The sequence below is a fragment of the Rousettus aegyptiacus genome, unplaced genomic scaffold, assembly GCF_014176215.1.
Source record: "Rousettus aegyptiacus isolate mRouAeg1 unplaced genomic scaffold, mRouAeg1.p scaffold_m13_p_1, whole genome shotgun sequence".
Taxonomy (NCBI): Eukaryota; Metazoa; Chordata; class Mammalia; order Chiroptera; family Pteropodidae; genus Rousettus; species Rousettus aegyptiacus.
The window spans coordinates 99,955,212-99,977,933 of NW_023416284.1; the positions used below are offsets into that span (position 1 = coordinate 99,955,212).

General features: G+C 38.3%; 1 protein-coding gene and 1 pseudogene across 2 annotated transcripts in view; one reads left to right on the plus strand and one right to left on the minus strand.

Annotated features, from left to right (window-relative positions):
• The window catches only part of XPO5 (exportin 5), a 39,112-nt gene that overhangs the window by 4,393 nt on the left and 11,997 nt on the right, over positions 1–22,722 (minus strand). For both annotated transcript variants that reach the window (XM_016128655.2, XM_016128656.2), the window contains 16 exons: positions 22,482–22,607; positions 21,436–21,526; positions 19,374–19,502; positions 17,911–18,029; positions 16,314–16,469; positions 15,060–15,101; positions 14,647–14,736; positions 13,721–13,920; positions 13,047–13,146; positions 12,031–12,212; positions 5,054–5,154; positions 3,271–3,367; positions 2,305–2,441; positions 1,532–1,629; positions 930–976; positions 380–477 (listed from right to left, as the gene is read on the minus strand). In XM_016128655.2, the coding sequence (XP_015984141.1) occupies positions 380–477; positions 930–976; positions 1,532–1,629; positions 2,305–2,441; positions 3,271–3,367; positions 5,054–5,154; positions 12,031–12,212; positions 13,047–13,146; positions 13,721–13,920; positions 14,647–14,736; positions 15,060–15,101; positions 16,314–16,469; positions 17,911–18,029; positions 19,374–19,502; positions 21,436–21,526; positions 22,482–22,607 (1,813 nt within the window). The remainder of the gene's footprint in view (positions 1–379; positions 478–929; positions 977–1,531; positions 1,630–2,304; positions 2,442–3,270; positions 3,368–5,053; positions 5,155–12,030; positions 12,213–13,046; positions 13,147–13,720; positions 13,921–14,646; positions 14,737–15,059; positions 15,102–16,313; positions 16,470–17,910; positions 18,030–19,373; positions 19,503–21,435; positions 21,527–22,481; positions 22,608–22,722) is intronic.
• Positions 20,593–20,975, plus strand: LOC107501975 (annotated as a pseudogene).

Genomic DNA, 22,722 nt, shown 5'->3' on the forward strand with positions numbered 1-22,722 from the left:
TAAATCCTTGGGTCTACTCTATCTCAAACAAACGAAATGACCAAAAAAAATAAAAAGAAAATTAACCACCTTAATGTCCAAGAATTCATTTCCCCCCCTAGTTTGCCAAAGCTAGGATTAATCCGACTATTAATCCAAATTCCTCCTGCTATTTTAGACCATTTCCTTATATTTTGGCCTTAGTCTGAACAAATATAATTCAGTTCGCAATTCATAAAATGTCCACAGGCTGATTTAAGGACTACTTAGTTTCTAGCTAGTTAATTATGTCTTACCAGTCTGTCAGTATTGCTGCAAACATGCTTTAATGGGGCTGAGTGAAGGACCAGTTCTTTCTCCAGAAAAATTCTACTACCCCTGGTTCCCACATGCCACTTACTGATTAGGTCCATGACTTCTCGGGTTAACATCCTCACCAGTTGTTCCTCTAGCATCTCTTGAGACTCTGGGTTTTCATCTGTAGTCTCATCTTCTCCACTGTAGGAAACCAGGGGGCGAGGTTCCATGGGAGTGCAAAAAAGGGAAGGATAAGGAAAGCAGAGACCCTAACCAGACACTTTGTGCCTACTTCCTTCTCCTGGCTTCCTGCTGGTCTACAATGCATGTAAATGTTGGGAATGGAAAACAATGATCCACTGAGGGACATGATGACTTGTGTCTAGCTGGTAGAGGGTACTGGATCAAAATACTAAGTGGAAAAGAAGTCTCAGCATTCTAAGGTAGCTGAAGGTACACCCCCTGAAGGCTTGATCTGAGACTGCCTAAGGGTCACAGACAAGCCACCTATCATTCACCTAGGCTGAGAAGTACTATAACCCACTCTGTTCTAGCCCTGGGATGGCAGAATCCCCCCCACTTCACACTCCTGAACTTCTCCCACCCCCAACTTGGCTCTAGCTCATCCACCAAGGAGAAGAGATGTTCCTTACCACAAAAGGCTCCTCTGGTTGATAACTTGCCATTTTTGGGAAAGCCTCTGAGAAAACAAAAGGAAGTAAGTGCTGGAGTTGAGAAGAAGGCTGGAACGGATAATATTTAAGGTCTACCTGAAGATTAGAATTAACCAAGGATGATTGCTGATATCAATGACAAAGCCTTGGGAGACCCACAAGGTTAAAAAACTAGATATTGTTTCTATAACCTCTCCCACAACCATGACAAGGGGCAGCAGATCACACACTTCTTTGCTTGGAAAGGATCAACAATTTTATAATTTCTGGGTCACTCTGGACCCCAAGCTTAATTGCAGAGTCAGGGAAAAAGACTGAGGGGAAGTGTTCCTCTGATTACCTCTTCTCAGTTAATAGGAGGTTAGGAGCATAAGCTGACTCTGCAGGTGTTTCATGGACAATTAAATCCAGTTTAGTTCTTGGGGGCTGCTCAATCCACTGCAGCAGGTATGGGATGGCTACACAGCCATCCTGGTAAGGCTAGGAGACAACACTTTCAGGAGCTTCTGACTTGCAAGACTCATGAGAGGCCACCCACCCTAAGATTCCTCTATGCTACCCTTTCCTGTCCAATCTCTTACCATGTGGAGGTAGGTAAAAAGAGGTCCAAGGATGGGAGACACCAGGGCTTCGTAGTGCTCCGGGGGACAGAAGAGCACCAGAGGCTTCACAAAGACCCATGCCGCGGTAGGTTAAGAAATTTTAGCATGAGTGCACACCCTTCTCATTCTAAAGCACCCCTTGCCTGCCAGGCAGGTTGAGCCCTTACGCAGAATCAACCCCCAAAAAACTTGCAGATGCCGACATCCTGTGTTAATGGCAAAAATCTGCAAGTTCTTTTCTGAAAATCCTAAGCTGCATGAATATTCATTTCCATTATATTTTTAGTTTAACTGTCCTTTCTAACAGGTTGTACATTATGGACACTGGGTTGCCTCAAAGTAGGGAGAAAAAAAATAGGAGGAACATTTTTGGAATGAACTCTTCGTCACCATTCCCCTCATAACTTAGAGAAAAATCTGTGAATGAAATATGAGGGTGCTTTTTCAAAGAGGAAGCACCTGACAAAATATACAAAAAGGATAATAGCGCCACTGTTCATATTTCCAAGAAGTGAGATGATAAAGATTTACCCCTAAGGAGAAAGCTTTCAAGGCCCCCTGGACTGCTTTCCCGTTTTTCCTGCTATTTACTTCAATCTTCTTATACTTTTAATGTGGTTATTATACACTTAGATAAATGATTCCATCTGTTCCATGCAGCTCAGCTCTACCTCCTCAGGTGCCTGTGAACTAACTGTTCTTTCTTCAATCTTCTGGCCCTTTGAGTTACCTAGGGACTTCTGAAAGGATATGAAGCATGGGTCTGAGTCGGTAGTCAGGAATATTGTTCAAGTTGACAAAGGCTGAGCTGAGGAGCTGGGTAGCCAGGTGCTCCACGGTATAGAAGTCCTGCTGCATGGAAGGGCCTGCCTTCCCTAGGATGTGGAAACTGCAAGGGGAAATCATAGGCAAATGACAAATTCAACATCTCTTATGGCCAGCCCTGACTGCCCTGGGAAGTGTCAGTGCCATGGAGCTTTGGCACAGAGACTTCTAGTCTACCGTAAGTCTTCTCAGCTAGAAAAGCAATTGTATTTCCTCCTTAAGAGAATTTTAGTTTAATCAATATACTTCAAAGATGTGGACTTAATCTTTTATCAAAAGTGAAAATAACAGCCCTCCGCCTCCCACTTTTAAGGCAACTTTTTGAAAGCATTCAACATCTTTTTAAAGTTAGTTGTTAGTACTCAAGAGCAACAGTAACCTTCATTACTTCGTAAGTAATATGGATTTAAAGTGAAGAATCTTGTTAGCTTGACCAATGAGAGCTCTGGGTTAGAAAGGCCAATACCCTGGGTGTGGCAGTGTATAGGAGGGCCACTCACCTTCCCATCCCATAACCAGGACCCGAAGACTAAATCTAAATCTGGTCAGTCACCTCCCAGTGTCCCATGAAAAGCAGGTTAGTAGTGAGTGGGTCTGAGAAAATGCATCCCCCCCACTATTCTGCTTTGGTCTCATCATTTTATGCACCAGAAATAGACAAGTTGGATATGAAATATCAAGTCATGGCTAGGACTGAGCCACATATGACAATTATAAAAAAACAAATGTAAGAGAACAGCCTGTTCATTTTGACTTGATCTAGATTCATTAGTTCTCTGTCAAACTGTTGCCTCATCTGACTTTTGATTCTAGATCTAAAGTCCAACCCATAGCCATTCCTATATAATGCATGTCTAGGGAGAGAGTGTGGAGAGGTAGCATTGGTTCCTTACCAGTTTTCATAGAGGGTGGAGAAGAAACGCTGCATTCTTTCCAAGACTGTTTTGTAAACAGGAGAGTCATTCAGTTCCAAGAGAGGCTGAGGTAATCCTACAAAGACAGGTCAGGTACATAGTGCTCTGCTGCTGTGATTCTCAACTTGCCAACACCATACAGCAAGCAGATGTGGTTTGGGGTCGGGGGATGAGGAGTACTATCAATGCAAAGCAGCTGGTCTAGTCTTCTACCAGCTGGAGGTGCTAAGAGCTTCCCTAAAGGTGATTGCTATACTGTCTTTGTAGGAAAAGATGAAAGCTATTTAAGTACCCAGGACTTCACACTATACCTGGGTACTCCAACCTTTGTCTGGATTTTTCCAGATGGGACTTGTACCAAAACACACAATGACAGCTCAAAATAATCTGTCCATAAAACACTGGGGATGTTCTCCCTCTTTAAATTGTGTAACCTCTTTTTCAAGAAAAATGTTATGCAAAACTCAAGATGTATATAACAGATCAAAATGAAACCCAGTTGCCTCAATATAATTGCCTTAAAAGATCTATACTTCTGATCATAGGCCATTTTACATTTAAAAGCTTGCTTATGGTTGGAAGCTGTCAGAACTGTTTGTCCATTCTAGTATGCTTTGGTTAGCCACAGAGTACCTGGCTTGCTTTGAGTAACTTTGAATTTGGGGGTTAGGGAATGGGTGGTAAAGCAACACCTACTTTTTATATTAATGGCAAAACATTTTTCTTTTCTAACTGGTGTCTGCAACATGGATCTTAAATGTATTGGTGCCGAAGGAAATGGCTCAGGACCATGTAGGTCAAGACAGACATGAGCTCTGGAAAGGCAAACTAACACCCTTCCTTTCAATAACGTGCTCACTGGATTGCCAGGCCCAGGCAGAGCTAATGGCTGGGAACAAAGAGATACTGTGGAGGCAGTGGTGGTGAGCCAGCATGAAGCTTCAGAGATAGGCACAAGATTTAGACAACTCTGGGTGTCTCTGGCTCTAACTTCTAACCATGGCCTTCTCTCTGTGTTCTAGCAACACAGGTCACCCCTCTCTATTCCCAGGACACACCAAGTTCTTTCCTGCATGCCTCAGCATCTTGTACCTGCCAGTCTGTTTACCCAGAATGTTCAGCATCTCCTCTTGCCCCCAACCTGGTTAGTTCTTACTCATCCTTCAAGTCTCCACTGGGGGCAATCTTCTGACTCCACTCCAAGACTGGGTTAGGTCTCCCAATAAACACACTCACAGCCACTTTCCTTCACAGCACATAGCACAATTATGACTGCAGTTATTCGCTAACGGGAAAAATGAGTTAAAGCACATTCTAATCCAGGAAACACGGCTTAGAAACTATTCCTTTAAAATTTTTGATAATATATCTCATATTTTACTGATAAAAGCTATTTAAGCTTGTTTCAATACTTTAGTTTTCATACACAAGAGATGGGAAAGTATGCTAATATTCTTTAGGTAAAAAAAAACCATGGTTTATTGATAACACACAGCACTACCTGGAGGGGTTAAACCCGGGTGGGAAAGGTGGCAGGGGGTGGGAAGCTGCTTCAGAAGACCTCCTTTGTGTGCTAAGATAATGAAGTAAATGCGCTTATTCCTAGAGTGTCTATAGTAACTCCATACATGCACTTCTGAACAAATATGTGGTCAAGGTAGTGCCAGGTGAAGAGGAGGGAGACACAAGGCACACTGAGGCTGCTTGAGGAGTCCATTAGAGATAAGGCGAACTTCAAGGGAAAAAAGGCTAGATTTCTTACCTAAAATAGCAGATTTTTCCGCTTCAAGCATATCCAGAGCCTTTGTGAAAGGCTCTACCATTTTGGCTAGCATTTCTGGTGCATATAAAGTATTGTGAGTTCTAAAAGAAAAAAAGGATGCTATGTGAACTTTTCCTAGTCTGTTGCAGAAGGAAAGAGCGGTTTTCACCTTGTGATTCAGTGATACTACATTTCCACATAGACAAATCTCCCTGTCAACACAACTCCTGGCAGGGGAAAGGAAAGATGGTATAAACATTTCAATGTCTCCCTGGAAACGAATAGACTTCAAATTATTAAGTATAGTTGCAGAGTATACAACCTAAAAGCAATCAAGAAGAAAAGCAAATCCGGAGATATCTGGTCAATATCACAGTCTGAAGCTAGAAAGCAGAATTCTTTTGAACCTGCACCAGTGTCTTGGCACTGTTTTGTGACTGCCAGTAATACACGAAGAAATGTCAGCGGCATATAGATTCACAGGCAGGAACACAAAGCAGGTGGTAATATGCCCCCATTTTTCAGATGTTTTGCCTCCATTCCAAAAACACGGACCCTATTGTTTCAGCCTCCTGGAGGAACATCCACAATTCCCAACATGTGTGTCTGTTCTTTACTAAAATGACTTACCTGGGTAGTTACTGGCTTTGTATGACTGAGGAGGAATGACTGTAGACCTGATCTACCTGCCATCACAGTAGTCCCTCCTGCCCAAAGCAATGGCACCACTGAACAATCTGTAGCCGGACAGCATAACTACTTATTTGTCTTTTAGAAGTTAATTATAAGGTATCTCAAACATATAGAAAATTACAGAACATAATGGACACAGTGTCACATATTTAAGATGCACAATGAACAGATCATTTTAGACCATGCTTACTAAAAAAACAAAACCTCAACATTGTTTTTAAAATCTAACCATATACACTTATTAGTATACTTGTTTAAATTGTCTTTTAGAATGCCACTTCGTATGATATTTCCAGTTTATTTCCCCATTTCCCTACTGAGAGCTAATAAATTTGTCTCTACTCTTTTGCTTGCAGTGAGCTCTTCTGTAGAGGTCTCCTGTGTACATGTGTGACAGTTTCTCTATGTGGACATAAACAGGTAGAATTATTGGATACTGGTCCTTTGCAACTAATAGGTTACAAATATCTTCTCCCAGTCTGTGGCCTGACTTGCTTACACTGACATTTGCAATAGGCTTTACTTTTTTTTTTTTTGTGGTAAAATCACATAACATAAAACTTATCATTTTTAAGGGTACAGTTAAGTAGTACGAAATACATGTGCACTGTTGTGAAACCATCACCATCACCCATCCCCATAACTATTTTCATCTTGTAAAACAAACCCTATTACGCAGTAACTCCCCATTCTCCCTTACCCAAGCCCCTGGCAACCATCATTACACTTTATTTTTATGATTTTGATTACACGAAGTACCTAAGTAGAATCATACAGTATGTGAACAAAAAGGGGCTATCTTGGCAAGCCAGACAAGCTCAATAACTGAAAGTAACCACATGGGATACTTTGATCATATAAAAAATTCCTAACTGAACAGGTTATAATGGAAAGTTAACATTCGAAAGCCTATATGATAGAGTAATCTCTACCCTGTCCCTTGCTTTTGTGCATCTAGGAAAACATACTTAAAATGTCAGAGTGATCTCTTCTATAGACCTCCAAAGATAAACACCCCAGCAAGGGGCAAGACAACCCCAAAATTCATGATCTTTTACTTGCATGCCTCGGTAAACTATGTATGATAAATGTTAACTGTCCCATATCCACCAATGTAAAAGCATGTATCTTTCCATTTTACTTTTTGAGGAATCATCAAATTTTTCGAGGAACTGTTTCCCACAGTGGCTATACCATTTTATAGTCCCACCCAACAGTGCACAGGGTTCCAATTTCTCTACATCCTCCCCAACACTTGCTATCTTCTGATTTTTTCACAGTAGCAATCCTAATGGGTGTGAAGTGAGACACGATTAGTTTTGATTTGCATTTCCCTAATAATTTGTGAGGTTCAACACCTTTTCATATGCTTACTGGCATTTCATATATTTTCTGTGGCAAGACCACCCCAACTCGAGTCCTTTGCTCTTTTTTTAATCAGGCTGTTTTTCTGTAGTTGAGTTTTAGAAGTCCTCTAATTATTGTGAACACTAATCCCTTATCAGATAGGATTTGCAAGTGTTTCTCCCATTCTGTCGGTTGCCTTTTTACTGTGGATAATCTTTTAATGCAAAAAATTTAAAAAATTTTCATGGAATCCCATCTGTTTACTTTTTTCTTTTGTTACCTGTGCCTTTGGTGTCATATCCCAAATCCAATGTGAAGCTTTTGTCCTACGATTTCTTCTAAGAGTTTTATTTTAGTTCTTACATTAGTTCCTTGATCCATTTTAATTTTTGTATATGGTGTTAGGAAAGAATCCAACTTTATTTCTTTGCACATAGATAGTTAGTGTTCCCAGTAACATTTATTGAAAAAGTTGTCCTTTCCCCATTTAATAGTCTTGGCATCCATGTCAAAAACCATTTGACCATATAAGTGAGGGTTTACTTCTGGGCTCTATATACTATTGGTCAATGTATATCTTTATTTCAATATCACACTGTTTTGATGACTGTAGCCTTGCAGTAAGTTCTAAAATCAGAAAGTGTGAGCTCTCCAGTTTTGTTTTTCTTTTTCAAGACAGTTTTGGGTATGTGGGGTCCCTTGCAATGCCATATGAATTTCAGGATGAGTTTTTCTATTTCTGCAAGAAACATCAATGGGATTTTGATAGGGAATGCACTGTATGTATAGATCTCTTTGGGTGGTATTAACATTTTAATAACATTAAGCCTTCCAATCCAGGAACATTGGGTGTGTTTCCATAAATTTATGTCTTCTTTAATTTCCTTCAGCAACATTTTATAGTTTTCAATGTATAAGTTTTTTACCTCCTTGGATGTTAATTCCTAAGTATTTTATTCTTTTTGATGCTAATGGAAATGCAAATGTTTTTGAAATTTCCTTTTTAGATTGTTTATTGTTAGAATATAGAAATGCAATTAATTTTTGTTTGTCGACTTTGTATTTTGCTACTTTGCTGAATTTATATACAGTTGACCCTTGAGCAACATGGGTTTGAACTGTGCAGGTCCACTTATACAAGTTTTTGTTTTTGTTTTTTTTTTTCAATTGGAATTTTCTATGTCATTTGTGAATAGAGATAACTTTATTCTTTTCCAATTTGGATGCCTTTCTTTTTCTTGCCTAACTGCTCTGTCTGGGATTTCCAATATGAAATGCTGAATAACAGTGGTGAAAGTGAGCATCCTTGTCTTATTCCTGATGGTAGGGGAAGAGCTTTCCGTCTTTCACCATTTACTATAAGCTGTAGATTTTTCATAAAAATCATTTTTCATGTTGAGGTTTCCTTCTAGTCCTAGTTATTAGCTCAGTGTTTTTAATCATTAGAGGATGCTGAATTCTGTCAAATGCCTTTTCTGTGTCAATTAAGATGAACATGTGTTTTTTTCCCTTTGTTCTATCAATACGGTATATTATACTGATTTATTTTCATGTGTTGAACCACTCTTACATCTTTGGGATAAATCCTACTTGGTCATTGTGTATAATCCTTTTAACATGCTATTGGGTTCAGTTTGCTTGTATTCTGTGAGGCTGTCCACAACTCTCCCTCAGCCTTTATTTTACCTCCTGTCATGTGGAGCCCAAGTATAGGTTAACAGGTGCCATTTACTTTTAAAAACTGCAATGTACTACATTTTTGGTTTCTAAATTATTATTATTTTTTGGTTTGTTTTTTTGGGGGAAGATGTCTGAAATGATCTCTGATAAAATCAATTTCCTAAAGAAATTCAATCTTAAGTTTGACAGATAGCAGGTAAGGTATTGTTTTCTATTCTTTAATTGTGATTGTGACCCCAAGAGATAATTTAAAAAAAAAAAATTAAGGGTTAATGCATCATAGATCAACTGTCCCTGATGCTATAACAGAATCTTATACTCCTTAAATCCTCCTCTCCTCCTCAAGGAGGTGGCACCTTTGTGGCTGCACCTCTAATTCGCAAACAGAGGCAGGAGGACTCAGAGTCCATACTGCTCTGATAGCTCTGACTCTAGGTCAGGTGTTCATAAACAGGGACATCTATAAACCTCTAGTAATATTAAAGCTCTTGAAATATCATATTTCCTGATACTCTTGCAAGTTAGAGATCTGTGCTTCTACATTAAGAGGGACTAGCTATTATTTGGCAAAGGAAAAGACAATCAGGTAATAAAAGTTTTAAGTTTTGGACAATCTGTACCTATATGAAATATTCTTGTATCACCAGCTAAAAGTATAATCACTATGCTAAACAAGACTTCATATACATAAAGATTTCAATAGAGCACATAGAAGACATATAGGAACAATGTAACAAAGTTCAAGTTAACAGAAAAGCTGTAATCATTATAAATAATGATGACATTGTACCATTCCAGAACCTGAGAGTTCCCTCCACCTCTTTTCTCCATCCAACCCACTAGGAACAATACTGTCCAAAAGAAATATAATGTAAGCCACACAAGCCATTTAAAATTTTCTAGCCAGCTAAACTTAAAAAGTAAAAGAAACAGGTTAAATTAATTATGCTTTATTCAACCCAAAGCATAAAAAAAAAATCATTTCAAGATGTCATCAATATAAAAAAAATTGAGATGGTTTACATTCTTTTTTTTGTAGTAAGTTTTTGTACTTACTTTTTTTTTTTTTTTATACTTACAGCTTATCTCTTATTCAGACTAGACAAGTTTCAAATGCTCAATAGCCAGCCACATGTGGCTAGTGGCTATATTGAACAGCATAGGGCTAACATTTTTGCTAATCAGACTCTTTGACAAAGAGTTAAAACTCACAGCTCCAATATACAACTGGTAGAAATAGAAACTGTAAATTAACTAGTATACCACTTTAGAAAACTATTTGGTTCTATCTATGAAAACTGAAAATATGCATGCCTTATAAACTAGGAATTCTACTCCTACATGTAGAATTCGACTTCTACCCAAAAGAAATTAAGTCCATCAATACTAAAAGGATAAATAAGTTACACAATGGAGTACCACATAAACAACGAGATGAACTAACCATGACTATATGCAATAACATGGATGACTCTCAGAAACATAATATAGAGCAAGAGAAGTCAGACATGAAGGAATACATGTATTAAAGCTTGAAAAACGAGGCAAATGTTAAGTCAAAATAGTGGTTACCCTTGAGGGGCACAGGTACTGACCTGAAAACAGGTGCTGGGTAGGGTTTTTTGATCTGGGTGCTGATTACGTAGATGTTTCTTTTCTACTTTGTGAAAATCACCTACGCATACTCTTAATTCATGTCCTTTTCTTATATATATTTATGCCCTTACATTATACTTAAAGATAAAATTTACTACAAAAACATGACAAAACTCTAATAGCTCCAGCTATACACTATTCAAGAAATCTAACTGCTCTATAACTATAGTCAACATTTTTCAAAATACCTTTTCACTAACTTTGGGATTTCCCAAAAGCACTGAATTTTTTTTAAAAAAACATCAAGATGACAATCATGCTGTTCTTGTGGCCTCCTTGACCAACCAGGAATGACCCTTGTTTCTATGTCTGGGTTCTTACCACATGGACTCTGGCCACAGGCTAAAAAGATTGGGTCAATGAGTCTGTTGCCATCTGGCTTCATCACTTTCACATTTTGGTTCTGAAAATCTCAATATGGAAACAAACCTTTCCTTGACTAAATAGTTCACTGCCCTCTCAACATGCAAGCCATACTTTATTGAAATCTCTTTCCTCCTTTTGAAATCAGAACAAAATATTGCCAATTTCCAAAAACATGTCCACAACAACTCTTTCAGACACTCCGGACCACCAAATTGGTCAACATTCACTTTAAACCTTTGCTTTTTAAGTTTACCATCTAAGGGTGTCTGCTGCCAGCAGAACATCCCTGAGGCATTGAGTAATGCGGTCTGTCTGCCCAGTTAAGACTCAGCTCTTACTCCATGCATAAGGGGCCAAAAAGCATTATAACAGAATGCTAACCTGTAACTCAGAGATACTGTGAGGCATAAGAAACAATGAAATTTTGTTTGGGCCAGTAAGAACTGAATTCTATCCAAAGCCTATCTTTCTCTGTGGAGAGCATCTCCGAACCAACCATCAAACATATATCAAATAAACAAGCTTAGCCTTGGCCTACTTCCACTTGAATATATTAGCTCATGTGATTTACAACAGTGAATCTTAACCTTTAATGTACACAAGAACTGCCTTAGGATCTCGTTATAGTGCAGATCCTGATTTAATATGTCTGAGGCGGGGCCTTGATTCTACACTTCAAACAAGATAATGGCTGCTGGTCTAAGGACTCAGCTTTGCAAAGCAAAGACCTAGAAAAGGGAGGTGGGAACATGTGTCATGTCTCTCTTTGGCATGATCAGCCACTGCATGTTTGGTCCATTTGCTATCAAGAGTCATTACTGATAAATATAGATTAGCTCATTTGATGACTACTCAGAGAAGCACCAGTACAGAAAGCACTTGTCCTGCTCCCAACGAACAGTTTCTTCTCTGGCAAAAATTCAGACCAAATAAAACTCAAAGTAAAAAGTAGGGATGAAGTATAAAGAAACAGGAGAAGAACACAGAAGAGGCTCAAAATGAGAAAAGCCATTTTGGGATTAGCTGCCATATGTTCATTTGGAATGTGAAACTTATGCAAGAGCTAATGTTATTTTTAAAAAGAGATCCCTCCACAACTGAAAGAAATAATACCCAGTGCCCCATTTATCATCACCAGAATTTAAAGAAATAGAAACAGATTCAACTCTTGAGATTCTTAAGGTAAAAAAATTAAATTATGAAAAAACAATAGAAAAACCATTATTCTGACTCACCTTATAAGGGCAAGCAAATTGTCAAGAAGTTTCAGAATCTGTTCTGTGCAGGGGTTACGGAAGATTGGATTTCCCGTGGGCATATAACCCACCACAAATCCCCCAGCTTTGGCTTCTTCGAGGTCAGTGGGCCAGCAAGTTCGCTTTACAACACCCAGAATGCTATACACACAAAAGCTCATCTACAGAATGAAAAAGAAAGGTAAACATAAAAGGAAAAGATAAAAGTACTGTTAGATATATGCAAAGTTATGGCAAAAGTGATTCAGAGGCCAGAGAAAATAGACCTCTTGCTCCCATCCCTGTCCCTTCTTTTAAGGTCAAGTCCAAGAGGGATCTGGTCCTTTCATTGCCATCTTAAGGTGCAGTACTAAGCTCTAGAAACTTCCTTTCATGAGGATGTCATTCCAGAGGCTACAGTGACCCTCTTGCAGGACCCCACTTAGACGGTGTTTTGGAAATGCTTTAAAACAAAGTGTTTCGATTGGTAACACTTCATCTTGTTTTTGAGTTGACCTTGTACCCTCCAGCTTAGGTCTTGACAGCTTTTGCCCTAACCCCACTCATGATCCTCTCAACCAACCTACTACCTGCCAGGTTAATTAACATGACTTTTGCCTTAACAGTGCCAGGAACAATGCTTATTTGAATAGCAAAGAACTGAAAAATCTTAGGTTTGCAAGTTAGGCCATCATTTGGGATTTTACATGCCAGAGAGCAAAGGCAGGGAGGACTCACCCTGCTGACCAAGTTCTGACCTACTTCCTCATTACACCTTCAGTCTTCAGAGCTACTTAGAGATCCTTGAAGCCAAAATAATGACTTCATAGAAAAGACCATCTGCTCTGTTGTGGGAACTAACTCAAGAATTCAAGACTAAAGAAAAAAAGAAAGGAGAAGCTTAGGGAAGTGAAGACTCCCAGATTTCTTATCCTTATAGAAAAAACATAAATGACAACACCCTACTCCTACCCTTGGCTAATTCAATTTCCCATTCCCAGGAGAGGCTTACTCACTCGTGCACGATTTAAGCCACAGGGATCCTCCAGGCCTGGGTCATAGCTTTTCCGATCTGCACCCACATAGGCAATAAATGCATCAATATCTGACAGCACCCTGAAGATTGGGGACGGTGGAGGGGGGAAGCGGGAAGACAAGTAATATGATTATAAGCAAGAACAACTTCTTTCACAAGAGCAAATAATCTGTCATTTTTTAGGCCCAAAGAGCAGTTGTTATAGTGAGAAGAGTTTAATCATATTAATTGTCAACTTTCATTTGAAGGTTTAAACTTCTCTTCCCACTTCTAAATGTTATCAGGGACACTCTAAGAATCAAAAAGGATATAAGCTTGAGAATGTTATGTGGGCACAGATAAATGTCTGTGTGGCTCCTACTATGCATGACCAATACTGGCTGTTCTCATTTCTTTACATGTACTGGTACTACAACACAGACACAGATCTTACTTTGTGGCCTCCAGACTCATATGATCCATTTTTACTCACTTCCTCTCTCTCCCATCTCCTCTGTTCAGCAATTAGAACATAATAATGCTTTTAAAGACCCTCAGATATCACTGATTGTGCCATTACATCGTGATATCCTTCCATCCCTACCCTGGGCACAGCTCTTGAAATAGAATGAGGCTCGAGTGCAGTGCCAGTCAGTGGCAAATAATCTCCTCTACCTGTGCATGTCTTCAGAAAGCCAGATGCTGGCTACTGGTGCCATCAGCTCCTCTAGGAACACTTTCTGACGCTCATAGTTCTTGAACTGGTTGCTAATGAGAACCAGAGCTTCCATGAGGGCACATTTCTCCATCTGTGTCAGGAGTAGCTCATTGGAGAGGAGTTGCTTCACATGGTTATAAAGCATGTCAAAATTGGGCTGCAGGTCACATAGGAGGGAAAAAAAAAAACAGGTGCTCAAGTTCTGATTTTCAAGAAGAGGTGGGTTACTCAAAAAAGGTAGAAAGGAGACCAAGGCATTCCCAGGAAGGTCAGGCCCATAAGACTGTCCTTAGTAATTTAGCTATAATGTTCTTTTGCCTGGACAAGCAAGGCAATTTAGGCAGAAGGTGGTTCATGCCTTGAGTATTTGGGTAACCATAATTTCCCACACTACAACTATGAAAACAATAGTCTTTTTTCTACATCAACTTACACAGTATCTTCACGAAGAACAGTTTGTTTAATATATATATATATATATATATATATATATATATATATATATATATGTATAAATAATTTCTGGTTAATTTATAATCTGGAGTACTGTTAAATTTCTTTTAGACCCTCCAAAAAAGATTGGGGTTCATATTTGGCTTCTCTCAAGATTAGGTACATCATCTGGCAGCAGCAGTTAAGAATATCACATAGTATAGTAAAAAGATGTACAATGATGGGGAAAACTTGGCCTCCATATGGAAGACAACTATTCGTTTTGGGAGATTACTTTGCATTTTTAACTCTACTACTAAGCAGGAGAATGCTTATCCTAAGCAAAGCTATAATTCCTGTATGTGAGGTATCAATAGGGCTGGATATACAGAGAAATGAAACCAAACTTGACAAGTCTCAGTGGCTACTTTCCCAATGTCCAATGGCTTACCAGCACGAGCTGGGGGTAGTCGCGACATATCTTGATGATGGAGGAACAAGCATGTCTCCTCACATTTCTCACTGCCCGGGTTCTGGGGGCCTGGGAAGAGATATTCAACAAACTTGGAGCCACTTTTTATACAATTTGAAGATGCACAGAATCATGTAAATATCTCTCTCAGATGCAGATTAACAATCAATTTTCCTAACTGTAGAAGTATAATCAAGTGGCATTTATAGTCACCATGAATCCACATATTTATTGTTTGCCCTAGACTATCTCCAACACAATACAAAACGCCTTATCATATGATCATCTCCTGCCTTTACTAACTCTTCTATTTATAAAAAATTTTAGACTGTTCGGTATTCATACTTTGCTTTTCAGAAGTTAAAATGTGTTGGTTGAATTAATGGTCTTACCTTACTTTCTTCAACAGTTTCGAAAGTGACAGATGAAAATAACTAAAGGGAAGGGAAAAATGGTCACTTATCACTCTCAAAGGCATAAAGTTGTTTTAAACAGTATTTATCATAAAGTTTCTGACAAAATCCCAAAAGTAACAAAAGGGCTTTCAACTGGCATTACAAAATGTTCGTTTTCCCAGATAACTACAAGAGGTTTGAGAGTCATAATTTCACTATCAAACATTTTACAAAGATAAAGGTCACAGAATCCAAGAACAATACATGCCATCATGCAAACACTCAGCTATGGTGACAACCTCTTTCTTATCAACACTTTTTATTAAAAGCTGAATGGTCTAGCCTCTCTGATTCCATTGTATAACTTCCCATTAACTCTTTAACCCAAATGCAATGACTGCGGCTGCCCTAGTCATCATGATGGACTAGCACTCTAACGAAGGTCTAATTGAGAAACCCAAAGTACAGTCTCCAGTTCTTAGAGAACCGTTGTTGCAACAAGTGAGTCCACTTTTGAAGTTCAACTGGCCTTTGTCACAGAATGTTTTCTCCATTCCCTGGGCTAGCTCTTTTTTCTTCTTTGGGGCTTGTTCTTTCCCTCCACCTCCACTGATGGTGAGCTCTAGGGTTCCCTGCTTGAGCCACATGTCTAACTCTTTTCTAGGGCTTCTTCTCTACTCTTGGCACTTCTATGAAGTGCACTTCTTGGCACTTTTATCTTGTAATTTTTTAGAGTATAGACCTTTAACCTCAAATAACCAATTTATTGTGAGGTGTCTCCACCTAGCTGTTGTATATATCCTTTAAACATAGTATTCCAAAGCAGAACTCACTCCCTTCTCTTCCTTATTCCCACTCTCCCTCATGATCCAATATTTTCACTCGGGTGGTGCTCTACTACTCACCTAGTCACCTAACTGTAAACCCTAAAACTGTCCATACTGACATTTCTGCTCAAAAAGCTCTATCTGACAGCACACCCTGATACCCTTCCATTAGGTATGCTCTTCCATTTCTCAGTGTACACATTTATTAACTGCAATGGCACATTTTTTCCCAAACAGAGCTCTCCTAAAGGGTAGTAAGGCTTTTCTCCTAGCGTGGTGCCTGATCCACAATAAGTACTAAGTAAATATTTGATAAATGAATAAATGACTGTTTATTAGCTTGTCTCACACACTTTTAAAAACAGTTACAAAAATAATTAGCTTTAAATGCCAAAATAAAGTTTATAAAGGAGGCAGAGTTTACCTTAGAGAAGACCTGGGGCAGGAACTCTGGTCTGTAGGTGACAAATGGAAAGAGTGCTGAGACATTAGTGAGGACACAGGACAGAATGAGGGGGTCCTTGGTGTCAAAGTTCAGGACCATCTGCAATAGCTCTATTCCATCATTAACTGGGATCTCCTGTAATAAGATACGAACAAGAGGCTGACACAACTGATAACTACTTTTACGAAACTTCCTTTGGACTCCAGGTTATAAATACATAACAAAGTTGCCACATCTGGTTTTATAAACTGCTTTGTAACCCTTAAAATTCTAAGCATTACCCCATGTTATTAGAAATTGTCATATATGATGCCAGCATGTGCTATCTTAGGGATATAGCATCGCCTACTACTAGAAACTGAGACTATTTCCATTTCTTCACCATTGCACATAATGCTGATATACATCTTAGCAAAAAAAATTTTGGCTACATTATCAGTTGTTTCACTTGAATAAGAGACTTTTGGGGATGGCTAGAATCACTGAGTCAAAGGTAGGAGTATATATAACTCAAGTTGCTTTTCTTCTTTCAGGTTCTATCACTTGATTCTCTATCTATTATGTGTCCTTACCCTGTTCTCAGAAGCAGTGAGTTTATTCCCTAAAACTTTCACTTAAGTAAAAAATGAGTTTATTTATATTTGCATTTCTTCAATTACTAATGAGGTTGAATTTTTTTCATATTTACTAACACTTTAGTTTCTCCTCTATATATTACCTGATCATGTCTTTTGTCTCTTTCTCTACTAGGTTCTAGTGTTTTTATCAATTTATACAAAAATCTTATTGTGAAATATACTAGGCCTTTAAAATGGTATAAGCAATACTTAAATAACCTTCCATACAACCACTTTGAGAAGTACAATGTTACTAACGTAGTTGCTCTGTGCATATACCCTCCTTTTCAGCCATAGTGGCTGCCACTATCCTGAATCTGGTGTTCATAATTTCAGATTCCTTAGTTTCTGTAGACCTTTGCCACAAATGTACATATTCCTAATTACACAGTAGTGTAATTTACTTTTGTAGCTTGCTAATTTGGATCAACATTCTGTTTATTAGAATCATACTTATTAATGGAATGACCCTAGTTCATTTTCACTCTTCTACAAATACATTACAACCTATTCTGCACAAACTATTGGTGGATACTAAGTATTTTTCCTGGCTTAACACATGTTTCTATGAATATTAGTGGCTTAGTACACATGCCGAGTTTCTTCAGAGTCCAGACTTCAGAGTGGAGTTGCTGGGTTGTAAGGCAATGTGTCTTCAACTAGATACTGCCAAATTATTCACTGTTCTCCCTGTGACTATTATACTACCTGTGGTTCACTGTACTAATAGACTCATCTTATTATCCCCTTAAAAAGAATATTAAACATTGTAGGGCTCAGAGTCAGAGAGATCTAAGTCAGCTTTGCTATTTACTAGCCATGTGAACTTGAGTATGTTATTTAACCTCTCTGAATCTAAGTGTCCTCTTCTGTAAGATGCACATCCACAGATTTTCCTCTCTGTCAGTTTTTTAAAAAATCAAAATCATTACACAATCAGTACAGGAAAAGTTACTTACTTCTTTATCTAGTGTTCGAAACATCTGGTTGATCACACTTTCCAAAAAAACAGTCATGGCTTCCCACTGCACAAATGAAGGTGAGAAGATGGAGCAGAGGTTGCCTTCCCCAGTTGCAGCTGCAGTAAAACAGGGTTTTAAAACACATACACCCCCCCAAACATTGTAGGATCACAAAAGACACAAAGAGACAATGGGGCCTTAGGGACCACTAGGTAATTTCACAGTTGAAGGGAATAATCTAACTCCTCTCAGCCTGGGAGAAGAAAAAAACAAAAAGGAAATAGAAGGCCCTATTGTGCCTCCACCTCTATGAGCTGTCTGAATTCACGTCTGTAAGCCTTGCTTATAAAACCATTTTGAGTACTGATGGCCAATATACATATAAGCATCAAAAACAGTTCAGGGCCAATTAGAGGTAACTGACAAATAGTAATATCTCCTTTCCTCCCTCTTTATAATCTGGTCTAAATAATTAAGATAAAAAATCCTTCCAACAAGGAATTGATTTAAGGTACAAAATGTTGCTTCACATTCAGCAGCCTGAAGACAATTGTAAGGACTATATCTAGAGAACTGTGCCACCCTCCAAGTTCACACTCATCACCAAACCACATCACTCAAATACCGAGGGACAGGCAAAAAGATTTACGAATTACTTTTCTTGCTTCCATTAGTGCTCTCGTTTATTAGCTTCATCTTGATGCAACATATTTGAGCCTCTGCAAACGTTTGAGTTACTAGATACCAAGGACCTTTAGAGTCCATTGTGAATATGCAAAACTGAATGTTAAATTCCATGAATGTCAAGTAACTAATGGACTTGGTAACTGACCATTAACATGGACCTTTTCTAAAGCAGTGATTTATACCCTCTCCTGCTTTATTAATCCTGTCACCCACAACATGCATTAATAAGATCATAGACAGAAGGTATGAAGTACAGAGAAATTACTTGGCTTATGCATTTGGTTAGAGGGATTATTTGAATTTATATAAAGTGGCATTTCCCAAAGGCTTGAGGTAGCTGAATGATATTGGAAGACCCTGTACCATTTCTGTTATGCCTGACAAACAAGACATTCTTTCTGAGTTTAGGAGTGGTGGTATGTAAGAATTTGGTTGAAAAACTTTAACAAAGTTAGGTCTAAACATGCAATTTGTTAAGATGGTACCTGAAGTAATAAAATCAATAATAAACAATTAGTTGATTCTGTTAAAAAAGAAAAATGAAGGCAAAATTGACAAGGACATGGTTTTACCCTAAACAGATTAAAAATTTGGTGTTATCTGATTTCTCGGTCTGTGTGCAAATGAAAAGGCTCACTCCATGGAATTGGGCAGTGAGCAAAGCTATTTTTGAACATTATTAGCATATTGTTCTGAAGTGTGGCTCAGGTTTATTTCCTATGAACAGTTTTGATACGACAGTTCACTGATGTTCGGATATAAAAAAAACTTACAGTTCATGGATCCAGTATCAACAGAAGTTGACAGCTGATACTTTAGCCATTCCCCAGCCATCTGGAAGCTAGTCTTGGGATCCAAACGACATGCTAACCTCATTACCTCTCCTTGTTGGGCCCGAGAGGCTGCCAAAAGAGACATGAAACAGTAAGTGTTATAAAACAGGCACTTACTTTGTTGATGTTCATTCATTTATCCATCCCAGGGGGAAACATTCAAAGAGACTCTGTTTTTGCAGACTTGTGCTTTGAATGTAATCAATGTTCAATAAAGCTTTGTTAACAAATCCAGAAATTTTCAAAAACAAATTATCTCTGGAAGCTGCCCTTTTAGCTAGATCTTGTAAGTGGCAAACTAAAAAATGGTCTCCCATTTCTGTTGGAATTAAAGAGAGAGCAGGTTGGGACAGGTTTAAAATGGTGCAGCTGCTGTGGAAAAAACAGTAAGGCGTTTCCTCAAAACATTAAACATGGAATTACCATATGATCTAGGAAGTCCCTTCCTAGGTATATACCCGGGAGAAATAACATTTGTACACTAAAACACTTGTATGCTACTGTTATAGCAGTATTCTAAATAGGCAAAAAGTAGAAACAACTCAAATATCCATCAACTTATGAGCAGATGAATAAAATGTATACAATTCCAAACAATGAAATATTATTGGCTGTAAAAAGAAATGAAGTACTGATACATGCTACACCATGGACCCATGGATGAATAACATTATGCTAAATGAAAGAAGGCCGTACAAAAGACCACATATTATATTAATTCCATTTTTATGAAGTGTTCAGAATATAGAAATAAAAGTGAATTAGTGATTACCCAAGGCTGGGAAGGATGAAGGGATTAGGTGCTGACTGCTAATGGATACAGGGTTTCTTGAGGTCATGAAAATGTCCTAAAATTGATTGTGATAATGGCGGCACAACTCTGAAAATACTAAAAACCATTTAATCGTATACTATAAATGCATGAGTTGTATGGTAAATGAATTACATCGCAATAAAGCTAATGTTAAAAAAAGAGGGGAGAGGGAGAGGAAACCAGGCTATAGAAAACCCAGGACAGAATTAGAATATTAAGTTAATGGGTTTTTCCTTTCTTTCTTAGAAGACCCACAAGGTAAGATAGCATTTAATTCTAAGTATAAAAAAAAGATTTCAAGGCCACGCTCTGCTCTGCTTGCCCCGCACGCTGCCTGTGCCCACCATGGTCACCGTTCAGCAGCTGGTAGGAAGAAGATGCTTGCTTAGTGGAGAGCAAAGGCTTTGAATTAGGAGTAGGGATGGCTCTGCAAAAAATAGCCAAACCAGATTGTGTCATCACTTCTGCGGGTAGAAACCTCACCATAAAAACAGAACACGCTGAAAACAACAATTCTTGTGTAACCTGGGAGAGAAATTTGAAGAAACTATAGATGATGGCAGAAAAATTCAGACTGTCTGCAACTTTATAAATGTACATTAGGTCAACATCAGGAATGGGATGGGAAAGAAAGCACAATAATGAGAAGATTGGAAGATGGAAAATTAATGGTGGAATGTGTCATGAACAATGTCACCTGTATTTGGGTCTATGATAATGTAGAGTAAAAATTCCATCACCCTTCTGGACAGGAATTAGCTGACAGGATTAATAGGCTCAGTTCAAAAAGCAAATCTCTCTATGCTTGTTTTTTCATTATTGTGTTCAATTATCTTTATTACAAAAATTTTATGTGTAACTATATATGTTTAATTTGGATGGTCTCTTTGGTTAGTAAATAAATGTGTTTATGCTATTAAAATAATTGAGGAGTGCTTTACAATGTCCAAAGGCAGGACATGCATGTGTACGTATGTGTTTGTGTGACAGAAAGAAATGTTGGATGTGACTAGACTTGGAATGAGTGCAATCCCAGAACCCTCTGCAATGTGAAACTGGAGATTAAACAGGCTGCTGTCCAGATTTAGGGCTCTTTTATATGGAACCCCAAGGGTTAGGCACCATGACTCACAACACTAGATGCCATTCTGAGACTGCTGGGAGAAATTCAAGGTCAATATCACTTACAGTTGAAGAAAGCATTGAAGTCCTCATCGCTATCAAAATCAAATCGAGAGTATTCACAGCTAGGACTGTCTGTTTTAGAAGGAAAGCCCATCTGTAAAAAGATAGTTGGGGTAAGGAATGAAAATGGACCTATCAAAAGAGTCTTAAACTCTAGGAGCTCAAGTACTTTTTACTTTGTTTAAGAAAAGTTAAGGGTCTACATGAGATGTTTTATGATAAATAACCACTTCAGGTCTAGCCCAATTTGTTCCCAGTTCCAATAATCTTGGAGTGGTAGAAAAGAAAACACTTGTATTTTGACACTCTCTTCCAGTTTCTTCACGGGGAATTAAATTCTGTAATTTCTTAAGGATTTTTGAGTATAAAAACATCCCAAAACAAAGTGCTAATATAGTGTGCAGTAAATAAAAAAGAACTGAGAACTATTTGTCTCCTTAAATGCTGAAACCTGGGAATAAGCATGGAAATGTGTATATTTCATTCAAAAAGTACTGAAAAGCATGGCAGACAAGTAGAACACATGTGCTACGTGAATTTCTCAAGGAAATAAGGGGACCCTTTAGTGGGTCCCCTTCTCTGGTTTTACAAATCAACGTTAAAGCATCTGTCAGCTGCAAAATCCCTTAGCAGATCTTAGGAAATCCATAAGCAACTCTCTGAGGTAGTGAGCAATATGCTTCCACTCTCCTTTTTTATTCCCCTTCCTAACTCTCACTTGATATTCAGAAACAATAAGATATTACTTCCTCTTGGGATCTTCTTCACTTCACCCTCCTTTCTGCTTTTAATCTCTCAAAAGCAATTCTCATATTGTATGATCATAGTCACTTCTTTTCCCACCATTAAGACTAAACTTGGTATATAAGTACTCCAAGACATAAAGAGTAGATATAATAACCAGTATGGACTGCTTTCTTCTTGAAGAATAAGAGAATACACCCAAGGAAGGGATCTTAGTGACTAAGACAGGGCTGTCAATGATGTCAATCTAAGTCTTATTATATGTATTCATCTGCGTTCCACATGTTTAGACTCCCACTGCGTACCTTAACCAAGTTAGTCATAGAAGCACGAAGATATTTTGGTATTATTGCTAATAGCAAAGGGTCACGGGATAGGATCTCATGCCGGAAGAGAGCTCCCCAAGTCATCTGAGTTGAAGAGCGTAGAAACTAAAGGGGGAGGGGAAAAAACCTGTTTAAGGTTTTGGATTTCATATAATCAAGATAATTACTTAGCTCAGCACTTATCAACTATATTTTTTCAATGCAATAAATCTCTGTAATA